The sequence below is a fragment of the Aquarana catesbeiana genome, linkage group LG08 (genome assembly GCF_042186555.1).
Source record: "Aquarana catesbeiana isolate 2022-GZ linkage group LG08, ASM4218655v1, whole genome shotgun sequence".
NCBI lineage: Eukaryota > Metazoa > Chordata > Amphibia > Anura > Ranidae > Aquarana > Aquarana catesbeiana.
This window is the reverse complement of record NC_133331.1, coordinates 133,727,684-133,754,222: the sequence shown is the minus strand read 5'-3', so window position 1 is coordinate 133,754,222 and position 26,539 is coordinate 133,727,684. Positions and strand designations below refer to the sequence as shown.

The window sequence follows — 26,539 nt, the reverse complement described above, 5'->3', positions numbered from 1 at the left end:
TTTGAGATCGGGGGTCCCTACCTTCATCTGGGAGAGCCATCCATCTGGATTTCTAAGCTTGTCAGATTCGGTGTCGCTAAGAGTGTTTAATCTTTTTCACTTCGAGGATTCACTAGCGGTTGAATTACACGTTGGAGGATTTTTTCATTTCTCAGCTGGACTTTCTATCCATTTCACTATTGGACTTCATCACATTTATATTATTTCAGTTTTTCACATCTATATTATATTGATTGGATTTCAACATTCACTAATTTTTGAACACCATTAAGTTTAGATATATGTGTTTACATTATATTTTGTTATAGCGCTACATTTATTTACACTATCTTATTTGAATACTTGTCACATTCCTGTGTAACAGCTTTGTTGTTTTTGATTCTCACTGGGTTAGCGCAGTTATATTACAATTTTCACAAAATTGTGGTAAAATTACAGCAAAATCGCATACATTTTCGGGGCTATTATCGGCACCTTTTTCTCTATCTGCAAAATGCAGAAAACATCATTTTTGGCCCATATTTTTTTTTCAGACGCCAAAATTTCAGTGCATCTCTAAAATGCACATTTTTTTGCAGGTAAAAAAATGTGCATTTATAATTTTTTTAGCAGATCGCTGGTGCCATGCAGGTCTTCTGCAGATCTGTCAGTGTATCCGCTTGCTCGTACCTCGTTCAAGCAAGCCGATACATTATCGCTGGAAGACTAAATGAACTACCACAGCGCTCAAAGTGCTGTGGTAGTTCATTGAAAACTACAAGCCAACAGCAACAAAGGCTTTTTAGCTTCAGTTTTTCATTCACGGAGGACTGTGAATGAGTGACGCAGCCGGGTGGAAAACCCTAAACAAATCAGTATTTGGTGTGACCACCTCTTGCTTTCTTCCAGAGGGCAAGTGGTTAAAAGAAGAGGGGATGCTACACCATGGTAAACATGGCCCTGTCCCAACTTTGAGACATGTTGCTGCCATGAATTTCAAAATTACCCCTTTTTAACGGTACATTTTCCCAGAATAAACATTTGATAGGTTTACCATTTTCTATTGTGAATAAAATATGGGTTAATGAGATTTGCAAATCATTGCATTCTGTTTTTCTGTAGATTTTACACCGCATACAATTTTTTTTTTCAAATTGGGGTTGTTGTTCCACTTTAACTGGACATTTTAATGTGGCAAATTAATTTCCATTTTGGTGTGTACACAGATTTATGGTAAATTATTATTATGATTATACAGGATTTATATAGCGCCAACAGTTTGCCCAGCGCTTTACAATGTAGAGGGGGGACAGTAAAATTACAAAACAGTTCAATACAGAAGGAACGGGAAGACCCTGCTCGTAGAGCTTACAATCTAAAGAGGGGGGAGGTGGTACAAAAGGTAATAGCCGCGAGGTAAGATCTGATGAAGGTGGTTCGGGTACAGTTCTTAGATGTAGGTGAGGTAGGCTTCCCTGAACAAGTTTCCTTTCACACTTGTGCCACTTGTCCTGCGACTTGGGACTGCAAAGTTGCATGACAAGTCATTCCCCATGATTTCCAATGATAACCAATCATATATGTGCGACTTCAAGTCGTGCCGACTTCAAAGTAGTCCCTGTACTACTTTGGTCCAACTTTTATGCAAGTTGAGGTCCAAATACCTCAAGTTTACACAGGCATTCCCTGATAACGCAGCGAAATCGTGGCAAAATTGCGCGACTTTGAAGTCACGGTAATGTGAAAGGGGCCTGAGTTTTGTTAATGACACCCACAAAACGGTTCGCAGATTGCAGCGCGAACTGTAGATTCGTACAGGAAACAGATCACATAGATAACACCCATGCGATCCGATTCCAATGCGGGAAAAAACAAGTCTCTGCACCTTTTTCTGTGCAAATCCAATGCGAGTTCAACCATACAACTGTATGGCTGAACTCGCATTGCTCAGACATCACATGTGATTGGCACCTGCAGGGCGTGTGCAAATCACATGCGATGTCTGAGATCACACTAGTCTGAACCTAGGCTTAAGGCGGACAGGGTATGAGCTGACCAGACATACTGCGGCAGAGAAGTAACCAAGGAGGGAATTTGAGGTGTTTCTTTACTGAAGAAATTCTAATTACACACAGGATTTGGAGAACTTAGATTTTATTTTATGGAGTTGGAAAAAACAAAAAGGATTGTTTCCTGGACATTTCAAGAAAGCTGTGTTGCACATTATAAGGACTTTCGGTAGAGCACAGTTTATATATTTGCACATTAAAGAATCCCAGGTATGACATTATTTGTCTACTACAGTGATTTCCAGTTTCTAAAGGGATCCCACAGGTATGGTATATGCATAGTTACATTGGTCCAAGCTGGGCCAATGCAATTATGTAAAATATGCCTAGAATTCTTATTTAAAGTATATTTGACACATTTATAGTGCCATCTATTTGGGGATATACAGTGGATATAAAAAGTCTACACACTCCTGTTAAAATGTCAGGTTTCTGTGATGTAAAAAAAAAAAAAATGAGACAAAGATGAATCATTTCAGAACTTTTTCCACCTTTAATGTGACCTATAAACTGTACAACTCAATTGAAAAACAAACTAAAAACTTTTAAGGGGGGGTGGGTGTAAAAATAAAAGACTAAAATAACGTGGTTGCATAAGTGTGCACACCCTCTTATAACTGGGGATGTAGCTGTGTTCAGAATTAAGCAATTACATTCAGACTCATGTAAAAAAGGAGTCAGTACAAACCTGCCATCATTTATAGTGCCTCTGATTAACCCCAAATAAAGTTCAGCTGTTCTAGTAGGTCTTTCCTGTCATTTTCTTAGTCGCATCCTACAGCAAAAGCCATGGTCTGCAGAGATCTTTCCTAAGCATCAGAGGGATCTCATTGTTAAAAGGTATCAGTCAGGAGAAGGGTACAAAAGAATTTCCATGTTATTAGATATACCATGGAACACAGTCATCATCAAGTGGAGAAAATATGGCACAACAGTGATATTACTAAGAACTGGACGTCCCTCAAAAATTGATGAAAAAAGAAGAAGAGGAATGGTCAGAGAGGCTGGCAAGAGGCCTACAGCAACACTAAAGGAGCTGCAGGAATATCTGGCAAGTATTGGCTGTGTGGTACATGTGACAACAATCTCCTGTATTCTTCAAATGTCTGGGCTATGGGGTAGAGTGGCAAGACGGAATCCTTTTCTTATGAAGAAAAACATCCAAGCATGTAGGAAAATGTGTTATGGTCTGATGAAACCAAAGTTTAACTTTTTGGCCATAATTCCAAAAGATATGTTTGGCGCAAAAACAATACTGCACATCACCAAAAGAACACCATACCCCACAGTGAAGCATGGTGGTGGCAGCATCATGCTTTGGGGCTGTTTTTTTCAGCTGGAACAGGGGCCTTAGTCAAGGTAGAGGGAATTATGAACAGTTCCAAATACCAGTCAATATTGGCACAAAACCTTTGGGCTTCTGCTAGAAAGCTGAACATGAAGAGGAACTTCATCTTTCAGCATGACAATGACCCACAGCATACATCCAAATCAACAAAGGAATGGCTTCACCAGAACAAGATTAAAGTTTTGGAATGGCACAGCCAGAACCCAGACCTGAATCCGATTGAAAAATCTGTGGGGTGATCTGAAGAGGGCGGTGCACAGGAGATGCCTTCGCAATCTTACAGATTTGGAGTGTTTTTGCAAAAAAAAGCAGGCAAATATTGCAAAGTCAAGATGTGCATGCTGATAGACTCTTACCCAAAAAGACTGAGTGCTGTAATAAAATCAAAAGGTGCTTCAACAAAGAATTAGTGTAAGGGTGTGTGCACTTATGCAACCATATTATTTTAGTTTCTTATTTTACTTCCCTCTACCTAAAAGATTTCAGTTTGATGTAAAACTGAGTTGTACAGTTTATAGGTCACATTAAAAGGTGGGAAAAGTTCTGAAATTATTTATCTTTGTCTCATTTTTTTTACATCACAGAAACCTGACATTTTATCAGGGGTGTGTAGACTTTTTCTATCCACTGTATATCCTGCCAAGGATCTATGCCATTCTTCTGGCTATCCCAACAGTACGTGTGCATGAAGACCTTGCAAACAGTAAACACCTGTGAAAACTGACTAAAAATCAGACATGTTAATTTAGCCATCATCTCTCCTTTCCCAATTGCTTGGAGCATTTTTTTTTTTGTGCCTGATGTAAACCAATGAAAATAAATAATTTTAATCAACTGAGAAAGGAAGGACAAAAGGAAGATAAAATGAAGGTGAAGAATGTTTACATAGGCCTTTACAGCTTCAGAATTGTTAGAAAGCTGTGTTAGGAGACAGTAAGCCATAAATGACCAAGACCCCTTTCACACTGAGGTGTTTTTATGCGCTTTTGGGCTAAAAATAGCGCCTGTAAAGCGCCTGAAAAACGGCTCTTCTGCAGTCTCAGTGTGAAAGCCCGAGGGCTTTCACACTGAGGCAATGCGCTGGCAGGGCGTTAAAAAAAACTCCGGCAAGCAGCATCTTTGAAGCAGTGTATACTCCGCTCCTGCCCAATTCAAATGAATGGGCATTGCCGCCAAATCTCCGGCATGAGTGAGTGGTTTTAACCCTTTTTCGGGTTAAAAGCACCGCGCTAGCGGGCAAAAATCTCCGCAAAAACAACGGTAAAGCACCGCTAAAACTAGTGGCGCTTTACCGCTGACGCCTCAGTGTGAAAGGGGCCTTACAAAAGCCTATGCCCAGGTACTGCTAGATTGCAGAGCAAAAGGAATGGCACTTTAATACAAAACCAACCAAATATTTTGGCTGTAGATTTTTTCAGTGCAACATAGTCTTATTATCTATCAAATTAGACACCACATTCATGCACATTTAAATTAATCTTTTTGAGTGTTGCCAGCCACTTGTTTTCCATTCCTTAACAATTTTTAAATACTGTATTGCAGCCAGTAAAGTAAAGTACAGACATCCAAAAATGGCGAATGTCTTCTCACTAAAATGAGCATTGCTTATATTACAAAGTAATCGTGTGGCATGTTAATTTGTTAGACAGCTAACCCTCTACTTGCTTGGCTGAACGGTTTAGCTTCATATACACATGCAAATAAAACACTGAATGAATGTCTAACAAATGCCCAGTCCAGTATTGAGTATACTGGGTATGCAATACTCATGGATAGATACCTTAAATGGCATAAGAGATGATAATAAAGAATTTACCTTCCATCTCAATTTCTGAGCCTGTCTCACTAAAACACTTCCATCGCTCCTTAGCCCTAGATAGGAAAATTTCATAAAGCTCTGGAAGCATAAAACAGATTGCCATTAGTGTAAAGGGCAATAACCAATTATGTACACATGCATCTAATTTCAGATTTATACAGCAGTTAATTGCACAGATGAAGGGGTTTCGCTCACCTGGAGTGATATTCAGCTCATTTCCTACAGCCAGGCTCCATACTTTGCCTCGCACACTAGGAGGTAAGCCTTGCCACCAGAGGTCTCGCACTCTTCTTGTATTCCGCCTGAAGATAAAAAGAAAACTTAATACAACTGAAACACAGTCATCCACCCGTGGGAGTTAAAGGACATATGTTACACTAAAAATCTTAGAAATATGTTTGTTGTTTATGTTTTCCTATAAACAACATCACATAAAACTGTTTCCTGTCCAACTGTATACACAATTATGTCATTGCTAGTAATAAAAAAAAAGAAATAATGTACCAAGGAATAATCAATTCATAGCTACATACACAGGGATAAATCCTTGTAATTTGTGGCACAAATCTGGCATAATGAAAAAGGACACCTTCCATGAAAAGTATTATAAATAGACTACACGGCTTTGTAAAGTAAGCAAAATGTGTACGAATGTTTCAATATTTTCACTTCTCTGCATTTTTTTTTGCTAGAAAACCTTTATCCCCCTTTTGCTTAAAAAGAAAAAAACACACAAAACAGCATTCTTGTTACTCAGTGTAAAATCACTTTCTCAGAGTTCAAAGGACACAGCTCTTCCGATTTTTGACCATAGGGTTTACTCTGCCACTTACTGGGGTTTGACACTAGACAGAAAAAGAACACAGTACCACCTATGGTCAAGTCCACAGTGGTATAAACACCCTCTCTGCTAAAGGCAAGCCAGTTGATCACAAAGCAGTGTCAGAAGTATAAACTCCAAAAAAAATAGGGGTGGGTGCTGTGTCCGTCAATGAAGTCAGTAAGGAATTTACGGTACAGTTTTCTTGTACATTCACTGGATGGGCAAACCAAAAACATCTTAAACAGCAGCTTCCAAAATTATGTGACCAAATAAGCATCAGAATATGTAAACACATCAAAGTGTGTTGTATATTTTTTCTACCGTTTACAAAACATCAGTGTTTTTGATGGGTTGCGAAGTGTTTCCCAAAAGAAAGTTGGCTGCTTGGACTTCAAGCTAGCACTATGAACACACTTACATGGCATCCCAGTTTGGCAAGATGTCGGTGTTCCAGATCACCATGGCACTTGCAATATTTTCCTCTTGCTTGAACCTTTCTTTCATTTGTTTTTTCCTCCTCTGTGCCTCTTTTACCTCTGTAGAGAAAATAGAGCATAGTGTTCTGAAGGTTCAAAATCCAGAGTAATCTTGTTCATTCTCCACTACTTCATTAGTGACCTGGTACAAGCAATTGTCATTTATGTATAATCTAGGGGAATCTGTGAAAACCTGTGTGTAATATTTAAGAGAGAAAAGCTTGGCCTTGCCCTCTGCATGTACCCAATATCCATTCAACACGTCTAAATACTCAATTAACCATCCATATTCCCATCGCACACATTCCTAGAAAAAGCTCCAGAATAATGGGTGCTGCAGCAACAACCAGCTGGAGACTGGATCATACTTGTGATGTGGCCATACTTCAGTGAAAAAATGTGTGGACTCAATTTGAAGATCCATGGTGTGCTGGCAAATATCTACACTGTGTTAATACTCAACTAAGATTCAAAACCAGATTTAATGAACTTCTGGATGTGAAAAAGCTGCAATCTTATTCCTGACAAATCTTGGTTGTACACAGAAATACATGTGTCTGAAGCCCCTACAGAATTTGTCCATGTCGCCTGAGCTACTCATACTGCAGGTCCAATAATTCAATGAAAAGAGGAAATGTAAACCAGGGGCACAGGCAACTCTTGTGTGTAACTGTACAACACAAATTGGATTTTTTTTTTTAATTATTTCCATCAAGACTTCAAATGCCCTGAAAACATAAAGCATGCAGCTATAAAGCTACCCCAGTGGTTCCCAAGCTTAGTCCTCAAGTACCCCCAACTGGCCATGTTTGCAGGTTTTCCTTTACCTTGCACAGGTCCTTTAAATCAGAGTCAATGGCTTGGTATTTTGGACAGCTATTTTATCTAAGAGAAATTCCCAAAATATGGCCTGTTGGGGGTACTTGAGGACTGCGGTTGAGAACCACTGATTTACACTATATGTAAAATGGCTTTTAGATTGGGTTGCGGCAGATTACCCATATCTGAAGGTTCAGTCACAAAACATATAATTAAAACTTTAAAAGTGGATCTAAAAACTTTCAGGAATTTTTTCCCACCCGGTTATTTATTTATTTTCAGCTCATGGGCTCTTTTGACATTTGAATTTTTCTGGATAATTTACCTGTGGCTATGCCCAATCACTACAGCGAGTGAAGGTTTGCAAACTGGAATGTGGCAGCTCATGATTGGCCTGCAAAGTAGCAGTGAAGGAGTTCACAAAAGCAAGCTCTGTAAAAGACTCAACCCCCTAAGGCCCCACGATTCTGCCTGTGATTCCAAATTGCCTAAAGTGAAGGGGGTCTCAGAGTGGAAGCTCCAAAGGCAGCCAGATCACCAGGTAAAAAAAAATATAATAAAAACAAGATTTAAAGGTTAAATCCATCTTTTGCATCATGTTACACCTGTAATTGGGGATATAGAGCTGGAGGAAGAGTCTGCAGAAGCCGAGCATTGCACCTGTATCCATTGATCATGGGTGCAATGCTTTGCAGGCTCCTGTGCAAAAAATCAGAGTTAGCAGAGTTACGACTTACTGGTAACTCTGTTTCCAGGACAGCCCTTGAGAGATGGAGCTCCTCCCCCGGACAGGAAACACATTGCCTCCAGCTCTTTAAAAGGCTCATGCATCTGGTCAGTTTTATCCAAGAACCAAAGGATGGAATTGAAATATAGTTAAACCGTACATACAATTCATTTTAGACATACAAAGGTTGGGAACGTGCTGTCCTGGAAGAGACCTGGAAACAGAGTTACCAGAAAGTCTAACTCCGGTTTTCCCTCAGTCGTCTTCCAGGACAGCCCTTGAGAGGATGAACAAGTACTCACCAAATTTTTTAGGGGGGGGAAACCACTGCTTGGAGGACTTTCTTCCCAAATGCTTGATCTTGACCACCTAAAACGTCCAATCAATAGTGTCGAATGAACATAGACATGCTTGACCACGTGGCGGCCTTACATATTTGCTCTGGGGTAGCGCCGACACTTTTTCATCCAGAACGTGGCTAATGCCCTTGTGGAGTGTTGCCCTCCTACAGAAAGAGGGCAACACTATATCCTGACTTCTGTGAAAGGTAGAAGCAACCTTGGGGATAAATGCTTGGTCAGTCCTGAGAATTACCTTATCCTCCAATATTTGCATAAAGGGCTCTCTAACTGACAAATCCTGCAGTTCGCTGACCCTGCGAGCAGACATCATAACGATAAGGAAAAACGTTTTGAGGGTAATCAGTCTTAAGGACGCCTTTGATAACAGCTCAAAAGGCTCCCTAATGACTGCTTTTAACAGGATAGACAAGTCCCACGTGGGAATTTTACGACATGGCACCGGTCATGGTCTGGAGACTGCTTTACAAAAGCTATTTATGAGCGGATCCTGTTGTAGGGATCACTGCAAGTAGACTGATAGGGCTGCAAGCTGTACCTTAATTGTGCTTAAGGATATGTTTTTATCAAAGCCTTCTTGCAGGAACTCTAGAATTATTGGAGAATCATATTCTCTTTTTCCGTTCTCTGTTAGCCAGAGGTTAAACTTCTTCCAGACTTTCAGGTCGTAATATAGCCCAAAGGTCCATGCATTCTGGAGGGCGTCGACTGCCAATGGCTGATCTCTTGTGTTTAACGAGAAAAAAAACTTTGTAGTTTGGTGTTTGCTTCGTTGGCAAATAAGTCGATCTCTGGGAGGCCTCACTTGGAAACTATTTCCACAAACACTGTTGGATCTAGTGACCATTCTTCTTGTGAGATTAACGGTCTGCTCAAAAAGTCAGTTAGGTTGTTTTGTACTGCCTTGAGATGGATTGCTGAGAGAGATTCCAGATTCTCCTCTGCCCAGGAGAATATTTTCTGCACTATACTCATCAAGATGGGACTCGTGGTCCCTCCTTGTTTGTTTAAGTATGCTACAGAGGTTGTATTGTCCGACCTGACCTGTATGTGTTGGCCTCTGAGTTGACTCTGGAATGTTGAGATTCCTTTGGCTGCAGCTTTGAGTTCTTTGTAGTTGGATGAGCGCTTCTCCAGTTGAGTCCAGGTATCCTAGGCCCATTGTCCCTCTAAATGAGCCCCCCATCCTTGACTGCTGGCATCTGTAGTCAATATGCGTGAAATTGGGAAGGTCCACAGTAGTCCTCTCGTAGATTGGCTGGGTTTCTCCACCACCATAGGATTTGCTTTGTTTTTTCTGGAAGGTACACCTTGTCCTCCAAGTCTTTTCCCAACAAATTTTGAAGGAGGAAGGACTGGAGTGGTCTCTGGTGAAACCTGGCCCATTTGACCGCCAGGATGGAGGACTTCATAAGTCCTAAAGCTGACATAATTTCCCTTATTGTAACTGGGAGATTTTTCTGCATCTGTGCCATCCGTTGTCCCATGCGATCAACTTTTTTCTTGTGGGAGTACTATTTTGTGTTCCTTGAAACGAATAGTGTAACCTAGGAACAAGATTTCTTGAGAGGGAGAGAGATTTGATTCCTCTATGTTTATGATCCATCCTAACTGGGATAACCACTGTTGTGCAACTTTTAGGTCTTTTAGTAGTTTTCTCTTTTGTTGGTGCTATTAAACAGCAAGTCGTCTAAGTATGGGATATTTGTTAAGGCTTGCAGAATTAGTGGCGCCAGGGATTCTGCGAGGATCTTGGTAAAGATCCTCGGGGACGAGGAGAGGCCGAGGGGTAAGGCTCGGCTTTGAAAGTGATAGACCCTTTCCCCTATCTGTACTGTTATGCGGAGACATTTTTGAGAGCTTTCCCTGATGGGGATGTGCAGATAGGCGCCCTTTAGGTCTATTTTTTTCCATGAAACAATCTTTTTGGAGCAGATTCTTGACAGAGTAGATTAAGTCCATTCGGAATTTTTTGTAACGTATGGCTGTGTTTAATGGCTTTAGGTTGAAGATCAGGCGGTATTTGCCTGACGGTCTCTGCACTAAAAATGAAAGCGAGTAAATACCCTTTCCTTCTTCCTGTTTGGGGTATGAGGACTTTTTAGTCTGCTAGTTCCCCTATGAGTTGTGGCAATGCCTGAGCTTTTGCCGGGTCCCTGGATAATTGAGTAATCAATAGTCTTACGGGAGGTCTTTGGTTGAACTCTAAGGCATATCCTCTCTAGATCACTTCCCTGACAAAACTGTTGGAGGTTATTTTTTTCCACTGTGGAAGGAATTCCTCTAATCTTCCTCCCACTTGGCAGCTGGCATCACCGCGGTTTGGGATTTTTGTAAGGAGGGTTAAAAAGCACGTTTGTATTTTGCCTCCCTTTCTGGGCGGACTAGTGATTTTTTTGGCTTTCCTTTTTCCTGTGTTCTCAGTTATCCTTAATAGGAACATTTTTTTCTGGGAAATGATTTTTTCTTAACCATTTTTTCCTATCGGCTGTATGCTCTAAGGCTTCATCTAGGTGAGTGCCAAAAAGAAACCTGCCCGAAAAATGGACACTACATTAGCGTAACTTATAGGCTGTGTCTCCAAGCTGGGTTTTGAGCCAAAGGGTTCTCCTGGCTGCTACAGATAATGAGGCTGACAGATTTACAGACTCGGCCGATGCGTCCGCAGTAAAGCCTACTGCTTTAAAGAGGATGGGGAAAGATTTTAACAGCTCTCCCCTAGGGGTACCTGCCGTCAGGGGCGCTTGCAGCTGCTTTAACCAAAATTCAAAATTTCGGGCTACGCAAGTTGTTGCCAGTGCTGCTCTGAGGTTTACCATAGCGGCGTCCCATGATCTTTTTAAGATTATGTTGCCTCTTTTGTCCATGGGGCCCCCCACCCCCCCAAGTGCCCCATGTCCTCAAAGATCAGATCTAAGTGTTTTGACACTTTTGCTAGGGGGGCATCAAATTTTGGGGATTGATTCCAGACTGAGTTTGGGTCCTCATTGAATGGAAATCTTTTCAAGCTACTTTAAAAGAAGGGTCTTTGGCTGGTTCTGACCACTCCCTAAGCACTAAATCTGTCATGATTATGTGCACTGGAAATACCTTGGATTTCTTTTTATTCAACCCTTTGTACATTTTGTCATGCCTTGAGAGTGTGGTTTTTTTCTATCTTCATCTCTAAGGTTTCATAGATTGCCCCCACTAGTTCATCCACTTCCTCCTGGGAAAGTTTGAACCTTGTGGGTATTGCTGAATCTTCCTGGCCTTCCTCCTGTCCCGAGTCTGAAGGTGCCCAACCAAGCTAATAAGGTGGTTACCCCAGGGTCTTCTAGCTCCCCTTTGTAAAACATTGATACACAGGAAAAAGGTTCTGGCTAGGCCAGCCTACCTATGATGAGGCAGCGTTTGACTCCCCCGGAACGTGGGAAACCTCCATGATGCTCCTTTGCTGGTGTATAAAGCTCATGCTGCTGCTCCTTTATACGCCGGCTCGGCCTTCCCCTTGCTCTCTGTGCCAAAGGCAAGAACCTCAACCACCGGCACGCAGTGATTACATCATATCTGCCATGACGCCCGACGTTTTCCGTGTCACTGGCTCTACAGCGAGGAGTGTCTCTCTCACTGCTGCCGCCGCTCTGCCATCACTGCCCAGTCTCTCGCCAGGCACCGGAGAGAGGGGGGATGGGGAACTCCATACCAATGCGGAGGGAACCTGTGACCTGCAGAGAGAAAAGGTGAAGGGAATATTCGGCTGGTTCTTGACAGCCCTTGATGATGGATGCTCTCCAACTCCATCTCCCCTTTAGAAGATGGTTCCTCCAGGCAACATGTCTCCTCCGACTGAGGAAACACAAAAAACTGACCAGATGCCTAAGGGATCGCCTTTTAAAGAGCTGGAGGCAATGTGTTTGCTGTCCGGGAGGAGCTCCATCTCTCAAGGGCTGTCCTGGAAGATGACTGGGGGGGGGGGGATTTGCAAATTTTTTTCCTGTAACTACATGTGCATTTATTATTACTTTCAAAAGGTTGGAATAGCCTTTAAGAAAGCAATGTATTTTTTTTTTAATGTAGTGTTTAAAAACACTAGGTTTGAAGGTTGTGTTTAGAACCACTAAGTACTATTACTAAGTATTCTCATTAGACATATGCTCTACCAAAAAAATGTGTTCGCTTCGTTGCTTTGGATAAATTCGTATTCATTACATTTACTAACAGCCAAATTTGAAAGGAAATTCCAATACCTATAATTTAATAGTTAGTTTTTGTTTTGTTTTTTTGTTTTTTTTTTCCCTTCATAAATATTTTTTTATTTATTTCAAGAAAGAAAATCAGTACAAAACATACATCACAAACAATAGCAGCAAGTTTTTCATTGGACATAAACACATTCATTTTCTTTCTGACCGAAGTGGAATTTGGAGTAGAAGACCACCATGCTTTTGCCAATGTTTGTTTAGCAGCAGTGAATAAAAATGTCAAAAGACGGAAGTGGGTATTGGTAAAGTTTTTCGGTTTGAGATCTAATAAGGCTATTAGAGGGTTTTTGTAAAGTTTTTTTCCCAAATATGGTAAAAATCATGTATATATCAAACCAAAATTGTTTTAATTTAGGACATTCCCACCATATATGTAAAAAGGTTCCTATATCCAAGCAACCTCTAAAGCATTTATTTGAGATAGTTAGTTTAAATTTGACTATTTGGCTGGGGAACCAAATACCATCTCATGAGCAATTTGTAGCTGCATTCTATTGCGGCAGTATTAATAGAACAGTGGGAAGTAGTGTACCAAATTTGTTTCCAATCATCTTCTGTTATAGATTTACCAAGATCATTTTCCCATTTTGTCATATATGAATGAGGTTTTGTATTATCAAGTATGGATGAATAAATCATTGAGAGGAGACCTTTAGCAGTAGGATCAAGTTTACAAAAATGTTCAAAGAGTGGAGAGTTTAGAATGCGCGAAGATCTTATAGTTTGATAATACAAATTGTTTAATTAGAAGGTATCTGGGAAGTTCTTGATGAGGTCATTTGTGAGTTTGTTTCATAGAGTTAAGATTTAATACTCCAGTGGGAGTTATTAGATCGTAGATTTTATTAATATTTTTAGAAGTCCAACATTTGAATTAAAGGTGTTCATGGAATCCCGGCAGAAACATTGGGTTACGTACAATTGGTAATAGGGAAGCCTAAGGGGACATAAAATTACTTTTAATTTTGTATTTATCCCAAGTTAACATGGAATGTGTGATAATGAGGTTATCAATAGAATTTCACATTTTTTTAGGAATCCATAGAATAGTATCAATTGATATAGGGTCTATTTGAAAGGCTTCTAGGAAAATCCAGAGGGATGATCTGAATAGTTATGATAACCCATAAGATAAGATATTTGAGCAGTTGAATAATATGCGGAAATATTAGGAACAGCTAGTACGCCATTTTTTTTTTTTTTTTTGTTTGCAAAAGAGTCTCTCTACTTATTCAAGGGTTTATGGTTTTGCCATATAAAAGGAAAGTACTAAATATAGAATTGATCTTAGAATATGGGAAAGAATATTAATAGGAAGTACTCTAAATAAAGTAATTTGGATAATAAAAAAAAACATTTTCATAGATGTTATGTGTCCTAACCATGAGATTTGATAGTTTTTCCATGTCTCAAGAAGAGATTTCAAGTGACGTATAATAGATGGAAAATTAGCATTATAAAGGGAATCGTAAGAAGAGGTGAGTTTAATGCCTAAATAAGATAAGGCAAAGTCTTCCCAGGGAAAAGGAAAATGTGTTTTAATTGTGAATAATAACGGTATTTGACATATTAATGTTCAAGTTTTCAATTTAATATCATTAATATAAAGACCAGAAATTTTTTGAAAAGCAACTAGTTCCAGATTTAGATTTGGGTAAGGTGGTCAAGGGTTGTGTTATAAATAAGATGACATCATCAGCAAAAAGGCAGATTTTATGATGATAATTTGCAATATCTAAATCTTTAATATTAACCTTATTTGTAATCATAATTGCAAGAGGTTCAATTGCTAGTCGAAATAATAGTGGGTATATTAAGGGCATCCCTGTCTAGTGCCTCTTTGAATTTCAAAAGGGGGCGATCGAAATCCTGCATATTGTACAAATGCTTTTGGTTTATCGTAGAGAGATTTAACCCAGTTGCAAAAGTGAGGACCGGGGCGTGGTTTCGGCATGCAGTGGTAAAGACGTGTCTTCCTCGAGCTCCGGCGCTGACACTACTATTCATTGGCTTAACCCAAGATTTTTACCCGGCTCGAACCTCCACAACATGCGGAAGAGATCGGGCAAGTCCCTACCTAAAAAAGGAACCCCTTCGGGATCCATAAAACGATACCTGGCCACCGATCCAGAGGACGCTCTTGATATGGATGAGCTAGGCCGCTCTCCTCGCGGTGCGTGCTCCACCTCCCGCCACAGATCTGAGCCCGGGAGACACTCCCCAGCAACTTCGGCCTGCTCAGAAGGAGAGGAGGGCGCCTCCAAGTACTCTGGGGTTGCGGCGCTCGTGAGTGATCTCCCCACCAAGACAGAGCTGACCTCCTTGTTCGCAGGGCTGGAGCGCTCGATCAAAAAGGAGCTCTCCGCGGTGAGATCGGATCTTTCGCACGTGTTGGAGCGGGTGGAGGAGACCGAGCTACGGTTGGATCGCCACGCGACCGCCATTAGGGCCTTGCAGAACACCACCCGCACCCTCTCTATTGCGCATAGAATGGCCCTCTACAAGATCGAGGACCAGGAGAACCGCAATAGGCGGAATAACATCAGGATAAGAGGGTTGCCAGAGGCAACGAGATGACGACCTCCTTCCTTCACTGCGAGGTATATTTAACGGCCTGCTCGGTCAGCCCGCGGACTTTCCTCTGAAAATAGACCGAGCTCACAGGGCCCTCCGCCCCCGCAACTTGTCATCGGAAGTCCCACGGGACGTGATATGCAGGCTGCATTATTTCGAAGAGAAAGAAATAATCATGAAGAAGGCCCGAGAAAAATCACCTCTGGACTTTGACGGGGCCTCCCTCTTATTCTTCCCAGACCTAGCCAGGGAAACGCTGGACCGACGCAGGGCTCTGCGTCCCTTAACTGAACAGCTCCGTGCAGCATCGATTAACTATCGCTGGGGGTTCCCTGCGTCACTCATCGCGCACAAGGAGGGCAAAACAGTGACACTTCGCTTCCCAGAGGGCCTGGAAAAGTTCTGCACAGATCTCAATATACCTATACCAGAACTCCCAGGATGGCAAGATCTCATCCCATCCCCTACCCCCTCTGCAGAACCACGGTGGCAGAAAGTAGATCACAAGCGCAGATCAGGCTCTTCTGGACCTCCTCCTCCACAAGTTGGGTGACTCCTATTCGAAAGCAAATGGACCCTGGCGATGGCCAGCAACATTGTGTCCTCAGTGGTGGCCGCAAGTATTAAGATATTTGATCTGATATAACGGATCTTGTTCTTTCTTATTTGTTGTTATCTCTTTCGCTCTCTTCTTTGGACACCTGGTTTAGAGAAACATAGCTAAAGGCTACCGGGACAGTAACCCTACCGGAGTTACTTGGTTTAATGTTTTATAAGGTTAAATTTGAATTTGATGTGTTTGGCAAATGCCTCTTGGGTGTGGTGTTATAACATTTTGTTTGTGCCGGCTCCGGAGCTCTGGGACGGACAGATGCGCCACATTGAGCGCCCTCTGTTTGTCGTTCCGAGCGGCGGACCCGTCCCCTCGGGGATGTCGGGGGGTCCCGTGCACTCGTGGGCCCGTCCCCCTTGGGGTTGGGGCCCCGGGTGTACGGGGCTCGCGATTTATCCCCATCATGCACTGCAGTGTTATGCGTGCTGATTGCCGCCTAAGTACAGAATGGGTGGTGACTGTGACGATGCAATTTGGTAATCTACCTTCTTCTTTCTTATCTTCTTTCTCCCTGTTTATCCTCTTCTCCTTCCTCTCCTGGTTTTCCCCTACCCCACCCTACCCCATCCCTAACCTTCTTATTGGTGTCCACCTCAGATTCAATGGGCTTTTGGAATGGATGGAGAGGGTTCCCCCTGACGGAGTCAATGGCTAAGCTCAACATACTTTCACTCAACGTCCGAGGACTGTACGCTCCAGGTAAGCGTCACAATTTATTTAGAGAGCTGGATCGCCTGCGGGCTGACATTGTTTGCCTGCAGGAGACCCATCTGACACACACAACAACAGTGAAACTCTTTTCCCCAATGTACCCCACATGGTACTACAGCCTTTCTGATATTCACAAGTCCAAAGGTGTGGCCATTGGCTTTCGCAGGGGTACCTCGTTCTCGTTCGAAACTATGGTAAGCGACCCTTCGGGGCGATTTCTATTTCTTAGGGGCAAGCTGGGTAGTATGTTATGCACTATCGCCACACTATACGCTCCCAACCGAGACCAAACTGGCTTTTTGACCGCCACCCTTACTAAATTGACGGATTTTGCCCAGGGGTGTGTCTTTCTATCAGGAGACTTTAATGCCCCCTTGGAGCCCCCTATTGACACATCCACAGGCACATCCTGTATCACACACAGACGATTAACACTCATACGCAAACGTCTGCATGACGCCCAGCTAATCGATGTCTGGAGAATCCTCAATCCTAAGGCGAGAGACTACACCCATTTTTCACACTTACATCACTCATACTCGCGCATTGATTACCTCTTTATTGATCACTTTCATCTCCCCCTTATCATTGGCTCAAAGATAGAAACCTCCACATTATCAGATCACGCACCAATTATCCTTCAGATAAAAATCCCATCTATCCCAACTAAGATTGTTAATTGGAAACTAAACGACCACTTACTCATGGAAGACATAGACACTACCGCTATTTCCAAGGAACTGGTACAATACTTCAGGGATAACGCCTGCCCGGAGATCTCCCCGGGAGTACTTTGGGAGGCCCATAAGGCCTTCATACGTGGAAAATTCATTGAACTAGGGGCTAGGAAAAAAAAAGAGAAAACAACACAGCAAGCAGAACTCCTCAGAGATATAGGCGCCCTTGAACGACAGCACAGAGCGGGCCTAGCAAAACAGGTGTTTGAGGCCCTAACCAAAAAGAGAGAAGATCTGAAAAATCTCTTTCATATCGAACAAAAACAGCAATTTCGCATTATAGCCCAACGTTCATACGAATGGGGCAATAGACCTGGTAGATTGCTGGCTCGCTCTCTGCAACAAAAAAAAGCTGCAACTTTCATTGCTAAAATTAAATCTAGAACTGACGAGCTAGTTCACCACACCCCTGCTATAGCGGCCGAGTTTAGAATGTTTTATCAACAATTATACCACGTGCAACACAATATACCCGACCAAGCTACCCGCAAACAGGCTATACAAGACTACCTTGCAAAAGCTAAACTCCCAAGATTAGCAGATGATCTGTTGTCAACCCTAGACGGTGAATTCACCTCCGAAGAGCTACGTAGAGCTCTCAAGGCCATGGCATCGGGCAAGGCTCCGGGCCCGGATGGGCTTACGGTCTCCTATTATCGCTCTTTTGCGGACATTCTGCTCCCAAGACTTGCTAACTATGCTAACTCAATTCCCTCCGGAGACCCCATTAGACCAGAAACCCTACATGCACACATCACAATTATCCCCAAAGTAGGAAAGGACCCGAGTTGTTGTGGTAGTTATCGCCCCATCTCCCTTTTGAATATTGACGCTAAATTATACGCAAAACTAATAGCTAATAGACTTCTCCCCTTAGTCCCAAAATGGGTTTCGAATGAACAAACGGGCTTCATTCCTGGTAGAGAGGCACGCGATACCTCTCTGCGTGCCCTCTCCCTGATCGCGCACGTGCGTGGGTCCTCCCAGTCCACCCTGCTGCTGTCAACGGATGCCGAGAAGGCGTTTGACCGGGTGGACTGGGAGTTCCTAATGGCAACCCTGGCTCAACTGGGGCTGAGCCCCTCTTTCCTGAACCAAATAGCAGCCCTCTATAATTATCCTACAGCCCAAATCAGAATTAACGGCACTCTTAGTGACCCCTTCGTTCTACATAACAGTACTCGTCAGGGATGCCCCCTTTCACCGATTTTATTCGCCCTCTCGTTAGAACCCTTCCTATCAACTATAAGACACAACCCAAACATTCACGGCATTACTGTGGGCTCTTTTGAACATAAGTATGCCGCATATGCGGACGATATTTTGTTTTACATTCAACAGCCTAGAATTACTCTTCCCAACTTAATGCAGGCCTTTTCGACCTTTAACCAAATCTCAAACTTTAAAATTAACATGACAAAATCTGAAATCCTAAATATTTCAGTCCCCAAAGAAACCGCAACTCACCTACAAGAATCTTTCCCTTTTAGTTGGCAAAAAAAAGCCATGAAATATCTAGGTATATTCCTTACTCCCACACTGTCCTCTTTATTCCAAACCAATTTTATGCCTCTATTAAACTCGATCAAATCTGATCTCCAAAAATGGTCTCAACTTGCACATTCGTGGCTGGGGAGGATAGGAGTGGTTAAGATGAACGTACTACCCAGGCTGCTCTTACTGTTCCAAATGATACCGTTTCAAATTCCAGCTGAGTACTTTAAATGCATAACAACTATGATTTGCAGATATGTCTGGGGTGGACGTCGTCCCAGGTTGACCAGATCGCTTCTTACTAGATCAAAGGCGGAGGGAGGTCTGGCCCTCCCGGACATCAAACAATATTTCTTGGCAACCATTTTATCCAGAATCTCAGATTGGAAATATCATAAAGATTCAAAACTCTGGGTATCACTGGAGGTGGCATTGGGGGGCACTGACCTCTACCCATTAATCTGGATCCCGAAGAAAACCAGGCACTTAGCTGGGGGAACATCCCCTCTCACGTGTTATACCCTACGGGTCTGGGACTTACTTTGTAAAAGGCACGCTTGGCAATGCAACTCCCCCCTCATGCCAATAACTGGTCACATGTATTTCCCCCCTGGTAACATTGATCCCAGATTACACTCCTGGAATCTTGGGGACTCAGTATTGCTACATCAAGTCACCAAATACTCTGACGTTTTACCTATGTCCATGCTCACAACGGTTCCGAACCCACCGCTTATGGACCTATGGAGATATTTGCAATTATCTGATTTCATTAAAACCCTTCCTAAGCCATTGCGCAATGTATCTAACCTAACAGTGATAGAAACAGCCTTTGTTAATGACCACCCAGTGGAGAAACCCCTATCCTATTTTTATAAATCACTAAGATCATTGAGCACCGCAGGATATCCTAGCTTCCTTCGCAACTGGGAGAAGGATCTCCTTAAGACCCTTACGGAAACCCAGAAGTCTACTATTCTTCAACTCTCTCACGCATCATCTATATCCTTGAAATCAGCCGAAGTTAATTATAAACTTTTGACCAGGTGGCACTACACTCCTGCTGTACTCAACAAGCTATTTCCTCAGGTCTCACCTCTCTGTTGGAGGGGATGTGGAGAGAGAGGAACGCATGCTCATATCTGGTGGTCCTGCCCACTTATTAGACCCTTTTGGCTTACCATCCTCCATTGGATAAAAGAAATCCAGGGCTCGGAGGTTCCTAATGACCCCTGGCAGGTATTACTGCATTGTACAGACGAGTCAGTGGGACCATATAAAAAATCCATCACACCACATTTATTAAACGCTGCCAAAACCCTCATACCTAGGTTCTGGAAAACTCCAAAAATACCTTCCCTGCGCCAATGGTTATGTGAGGTAGACTACACGTACTATATGGAGGACTTAACCTTCTCCTTCAGAAACAAATCAGACTTAGGGAGGAAAATATGGTCCCAGTGGTTCGCCTTCAAGTACTCCGCGGCGTACGCGGAAATTATGGCTTCGAACACGTAAAGTGCCTGTATATTAAAATCCAATGCCCTGGCTGAGGTGGGCACCCCTCCCATCCCTCCCCCCCCCTCCCTCTCCCATTCTCACCCCCCCATTCCCTCCTGCCCTATCCCTGTTCTTTTCTTCTCTTCTCTATCTCCCTCTTTTACTTGTAATGTCTAGATGTTTATATAAGTGAAAAATATGTCAGGATCAGGTTCTGTTTCAAATGTTATGGTTTAGGTCTTTTGTGAGTGCTCATGCCCTGCGTGCATACCCTTACATTGTACCCCAGTATAAGATGGAATGTATAACATTTTATGTATGTTTATTATGCCCAAGCATGTGATGGGCACCTATTTCTGTGCACTGGACTTCCTGTCATCAATAAAAATATATTAAACAAAAAAAAGTGAGGACCGAAGCCCCATTTTTTAAGAAGAAAATTTAAGTATGGCCAGAGGACAGTATTAAATGTTTTCCTAATATGAAGAGATGAGAGGAAACAAGGAATTTTTATATTTTTAGCTAAATGGATAAGATGTAATATTCTGCGAATGTTATCACTCGATTGTCTTCTAGGCACAAAGCCTACTTGATCTTTACTAATTTATTTATTCCAGTGTTCAATTGAGTCGCTAAAATTTTTGCAAGTATTTTAGCGTCGTAGTTTAGAAGAGAAATAGGCCGAAAGTTAGACCAAGTAGTATTGTCGCAATTTGGTTTAGGTATCATGCATATGGAGGCAAGAAGTGTATGTGAATTTAATTTATCACCTTGTATTATAGCATTATAATATTTGGATAATTGAGGGGCTAAGAAATCTGCAAATTTTTTATAGCAAAGAGCAGAAAGACCGTCTGGACCAGGTTTTTTTATTAGTTTTGAGAGACTTAACGGCCAAAAGAATTTCAGGTACAGAAATGTTTTCTAATAACTTAAAAAGAGGTTTCGGAATTGTAGGTAGGTGTATTGAAGAAAAGTATTTTTCATCTAGATTATCAACATAAGTGTCTGGAGCGTGAAAAAGATTTGATAAGTGGTCATAAAAAAATGTATAGAATTTTAGAAGGATTACTTGTAAATGAGTTAATAGTTAGTAATAGTTAAGTTATTAGTTATTTCAGATTTTTTGAATTTTCGGGTTTTCAAATTTTTGGATTTTGAATTTCTGATTTTCCGAATTTTCAAATTTCCGAATTTATGAATTTTAAAATAATCAAATTTACGAATATTCAAAAAAATTAGTTAACGGGTTTTCGTTAATTCAGATATTACCGAATTACCAAACTTGGTCGAAATTCGTTAATAAACTAATTCGGAACTAAACAAATTGCAAATGTCTAATTTTCATGTAGAATGTATGTACTTTACTTGCATTGTTTATAAAGTTCACAAAACAAACAGACTTTGGGCTGCTGTTGGAAATTTTTGCCAAGGAAACGGACCTTGAATATTTTTAAAGATATATGCCTCCAAGACATTAGATTTTTTCCAAAACTGAACATGGAGACATTTTCTGTCTTTTAACCACTTCCAGCCCAAGGACGTCATATGATTTCAGTGGGGACATCTGAATGATGCCTGCAGCTACAGGCATCATTCAGGTATTATCTTTTAGAGCTGGCGATTCTGTGCACCGTAAGAATGATCATGGCGGCAGTTCCACCAATTGATCGTTTTTACAGGTGACGGCAGGGGACACCCCCCTCCTGCCACCCTCTGGTGCTTCTCCGGACTCTCCCGTGCCATCGGGGACCCGGAGAAAGAATCCACTGCCGCTGGATGATGAGCATACAGATTTTCGGAGGCCCGGGCGCAATGTTATGACGTCACGTCCGGGCCGCGGTTGTAAACAAAGCCGCGGTAGCGGCTGAAAAGCATGGGATCGTTATTTTTTTTTTTGATCTCATGCTTTCTAGCCTGGAGGAGAGATCTCTCCATAAAAAGGACCTGTCACGTACCATTCCTATTACAAAAGATGTTTACATTCCTTGTAATAGGAATAAAAGTAATCAAAAAAATAAATAGAAAAAAAATTTAAAGAAAAAGTGCAAAAATAGAAAAAATAAAAGTAGAACAATTAAAAAAAAAAAAAAAATGTAAAGCTCCCCCGTCCCCGTGTGCTCGTGCACACGCAAGTCCCACCCACATATGTAAACGTCGTTCAAACCACACATGAAAGGTACCGCTGCATGCGTTAGAGCGAGAGCAACAATTCTAGCACTAGACCTCCTCTGTAACTCTTAACTGGTAACCTGTAAAAAATGTTAAACTGTCGCCTATGTAGATTTTTATGTACCAAAGTTTGGCGCCATTCCATGAGTGTGCGCAATTTTAAAGCATGACATGTTGGGTATCTATTTACTCAGCGTAACAACATCTTTCACATTATACAAAACAATTAGGCTAACTTTACTGTTTTGTTTTTTTTAATTCATTAAACTGTTTTTTATTTCAAAAAACAAAAACACGTTTGAAAATTTATTGCGCAAATACCTTGCGACATAAAAAGTTGCAATGATCGCCATTTTATTCCCTAGAGTGTCTGCTAAAAAAACATATATAATGTTTGTGGGTTCTGAGTAATTTTCCAGCAAAAAAAATAATGATTTTTACATGTAGGATTGGAGTGCTAGAATAGGCCCAGTATAGAAGTGGTTAATGATGAATTATTCTTATTCATAAAGTTACTTGCAATTGCTCGCTCCTGACTCCTCCCAACAAATGATTATGCAATGAGACACCCAAAATGGTATCCCATATACAGAGAGTGGTTTTACAAGTTATCAAAGTGGCTCTAAAGGCAGAAGGGTTTTTCTTTTTTTTTAACCTTAAAGCAGTTTTAAACTCAAAAATTAAAATGTGGTGGCTACATTTGGTTCCTTTTTTTTTTTTAAGCTTGATCTGGCCAGTAACACCCCTCCTGTATTAGTGCCCCCAGTCTGGATGAATGAGCACAGGGAAAACTTTGGAAAGCAGCATTGTCAGTCTGGGGGGGGGGGGGGGGTGTTAAATGTATTAGCAGATTTAAATACACTAACAAACTGAAGCCAAACTTCAGCTAATAGAAAAAAAAGCCTAAAAAAGAAAGCAAATGCAGCCATCACAACTAAAAAATAGTAAGCTGCAATAATGGTTTGTTTTTGGGTTTAACCACTTGAGCCCCGGACCATTATGCTGCCTAAGGACCAGAGGTCTTTTTCCAATTTGGCACTGCGTCGCTTTAACTGCTAATTGCGCGGTCATGCAATGCTGTACCTAAACGAAATTTGCGTCCTTTTCTTCCCACAAATAGAGCTTTCTTTTGATGGTATTTGATCACCTCTGCAGTTTTTATTTTTTGCGCTATAAACGGAAAAAGACCGAAAATTTTGAAAAAAAATGATATTTTCTACTTTTTGTTATAAAAAAAATCCAATAAACTAAATTTTAGTCATACATTTAGGCCAAAATGTATTCGGCCACATGTCTTTGGTAAAAAAAATGTCAATAAACATATATTTATTGGTTTGCGCAAAAGTTATAGCGTCTACAAACTAGGGTACATTTTCTGTAATTTACACAGCTTTTAGTTTATGACTGCCTATGTCATTTCTTGAGGTGCTAAAATGGCAGGGCAGTACAAACCCCCCCCAAATGACCCCATTTTGGAAAGTAGACACCCCAAGGAAATTGCTGAGAGGCATGTTGAACCCATTGAATATTTATTTTTTTTGTCCCAAGTGATTGAATAATGACAAAAAAAAAAAATATTTACAAAAAGTTGTCACTAAATGATATATTGCTCACACAGGCCATGGGCCTATGTGGAATTGCACCCCAAAATACATTCAGCTGCTTCTCCTGAGTATGGGGATACCACATGTGTGGGACTTTTTGGGAGCTTAGCCGTGTACGGGGCCCCGAAAACCAAGCACCGCCTTCAGGATTTCTAAGGGTGTAAATTTTTGATTTCACTCTTCACTGCCTATCACAGTTTCAGAGGCCATGGAATGCCCAGGTGGCACAAAACCCCCCCAAATGACCCCATTTTGGAAAGTAGACACCCCAAGCTATTTGCTGAGAGGCATATTGAGTCCATGGAATATTTTATATTTTGAAACAAGTTGCGGGAAAGTGACACTTTTTTTTTTTTTTTTTGCACAAAGTTGTCACTAAATGATATATTGCTCACACAGGGCATGGGCATATGTGGAATTGCACCCCAAAATACATTTAGCTGCTTCTCCTGAGTATGGGGATACCACATGTGTGGGACTTTTTGGGAGCCTAGCCGCGTACGGGGCCCCGAAAACCAAGCACCGCCTTCAGGATTTCCAAGGGTGAAAATTTTTGATTTCACTCTTCACTGCCTATCACAGTTTCGGAGGCCATGGAATGCCCAGGTGGCACAAACCCCCCCAAATGACCCAATTTTGGAAAGTAGACACCCCAAGCTATTTGCTGAGAGGCATGGTGAGTATTTTGCAGCTCTCATTTGTTTTTGAAAATGAAGAAAGACAAGAAAAAACTTTTTTTTTTTTCTTTTTTCAATTTTCAAAACTTTGTGACAAAAAGTGAGATCTGCAAAATACTCACTATACCTCTCAGCAAATAGCTTTGGGTGTCTACTTTCCAAAATGGGGTCATTTCGGGGTTTTTTTTGCCACCTGGGCTTTCCATGGCCTCCGAAACTGTGATAGGCAGTGAAGAGTGAAATCAAAAATTCACGCCCTTAGAAAGCCTGAAGGCGGTGCTTGGTTTTCGGGGTCCCGTACGCGGCTAGGCTCCCAAAAAGTCTCACACATGTGGTATCCCCGTACTCAGGAGAAGCAGCAGAATGTATTTTGGGGTGTAATTTCACATATTCCCATGGCATGTTTGAGCAATATATCATTTAGTGACAACTTTGTGCAAAAAAAAAAAAAAAAAAAAAAAAAAAAAAATTTGTCTTTCCCGCAACTTGTGTCGCAATATAAAATATTCCATGGACTCGACATGCCTCTCAGCAAATAGCTTGGGGTGTCTACTTTCCAAAATGGGGTCATTTTGGGGGGTTTTGAACTGTCCTGGCATTTTATGCACAACATTTAGAAGCTTATGTCACACATCACCAACTCTTCTAACCACTTGAAGACAAAGCCCTTTCTGACACTCATTGTTTACATGAAAAAGTTATTTTTTTTTGCAAAAAAATTACTTTGAACCCCCAAACATTATATATTTTTTTAAAGCAAATGCCCTACAGATTAAAATGGTGGGTGTTTCATTTTTTTTTTTTTCACACAGTGTTTGCGCAGCGATTTTTCAAACGCATTTTTTGGGGAAAAAAACACACTTTTTTAAATTTTAATGCACTAAAACACACTATATTGCCCAAATGTTTGATGAAATAAAAAAGATGATCTTAGGCCGAGTACATGGATACCAAACATGACATGCTTTAAAATTGCGCACAAACGTGCAGTGGCAACAAAATAAATGCATTTTTAAAAGCCTTTAAAAGCCTTTACAGGTTACCACTTTAGATTTACAGAGGAGGTCTACTGCAAAAATTACTGCCCTCGATCTGACCTTCGCGGCGATACCTCACATGCATGGTGCAATTGCTGTTTACATTTGACGACAGACCGCCGTTTGCGCTCACCTTAGCGCGAGAGCAGGGGGCGACAGGGGTGCTTTTTTTTTTTTTTTTCTTTATTATTTTTTTGCTTTTTTATCTTATTTTTAAACTGTTCCTTTCATTTTTTTTTTTTTTAATCATTTTTATTGTTATCTCGGGGAATGCAAATATCCCCTATGATAGCAATAGGTAGTGACAGGTACTCTTTTTTGAAAAAATTGGGGTCTATTTAACCCTAGATCTCTCCTCTGCCCTCAAAGCATCTGATGACACCAAGATCGGTGTGATAAAATGCTTCCCCAATTTCCCAATGGCGCTATTTACATCTGGCGAAATCTAAGTCATAAAATGATCGTAGCTTCCGGTTTCTTAGGCCATAGAGATGTTTGGAGCCACTCTGGTCTCTGATCAGCTCTATGGTCAGCTGGCTGAATCACCGGCTGCATTCTCAGGTTCCCTGTTGAGACAGGAGAGCCAGAGAAAAACACGGAAGACGGTGTGGGGGGGGGGCATTCCCTCCCACGGCTTGTAAAAGCAGTCTAGAGGCTAATTAGCCACTAGGATTGCTTTTACATGAAAGCCGACCGCTGGCTGAAAAGAATGATACCAAGATGATACCTAAACCTGCAGGCATCATTCTGGTATAAC

The 26,539-nt window shown here is 41.5% G+C and overlaps 1 protein-coding gene across 2 annotated transcripts in view; it reads right to left on the bottom strand.

Moving 5' to 3' along the window:
- TBC1D12 (TBC1 domain family member 12) overlaps nucleotides 1-26,539 on the bottom strand; it is a 205,597-nt gene that overhangs the window by 34,200 nt on the left and 144,858 nt on the right. For both annotated transcript variants that reach the window (XM_073596417.1, XM_073596418.1), the window contains 3 exons: nucleotides 6,457-6,574; nucleotides 5,411-5,517; nucleotides 5,213-5,293 (listed from right to left, as the gene is read on the bottom strand). In XM_073596417.1, coding sequence (XP_073452518.1) covers nucleotides 5,213-5,293; nucleotides 5,411-5,517; nucleotides 6,457-6,574 — 306 coding nt within the window. The remainder of the gene's footprint in view (nucleotides 1-5,212; nucleotides 5,294-5,410; nucleotides 5,518-6,456; nucleotides 6,575-26,539) is intronic.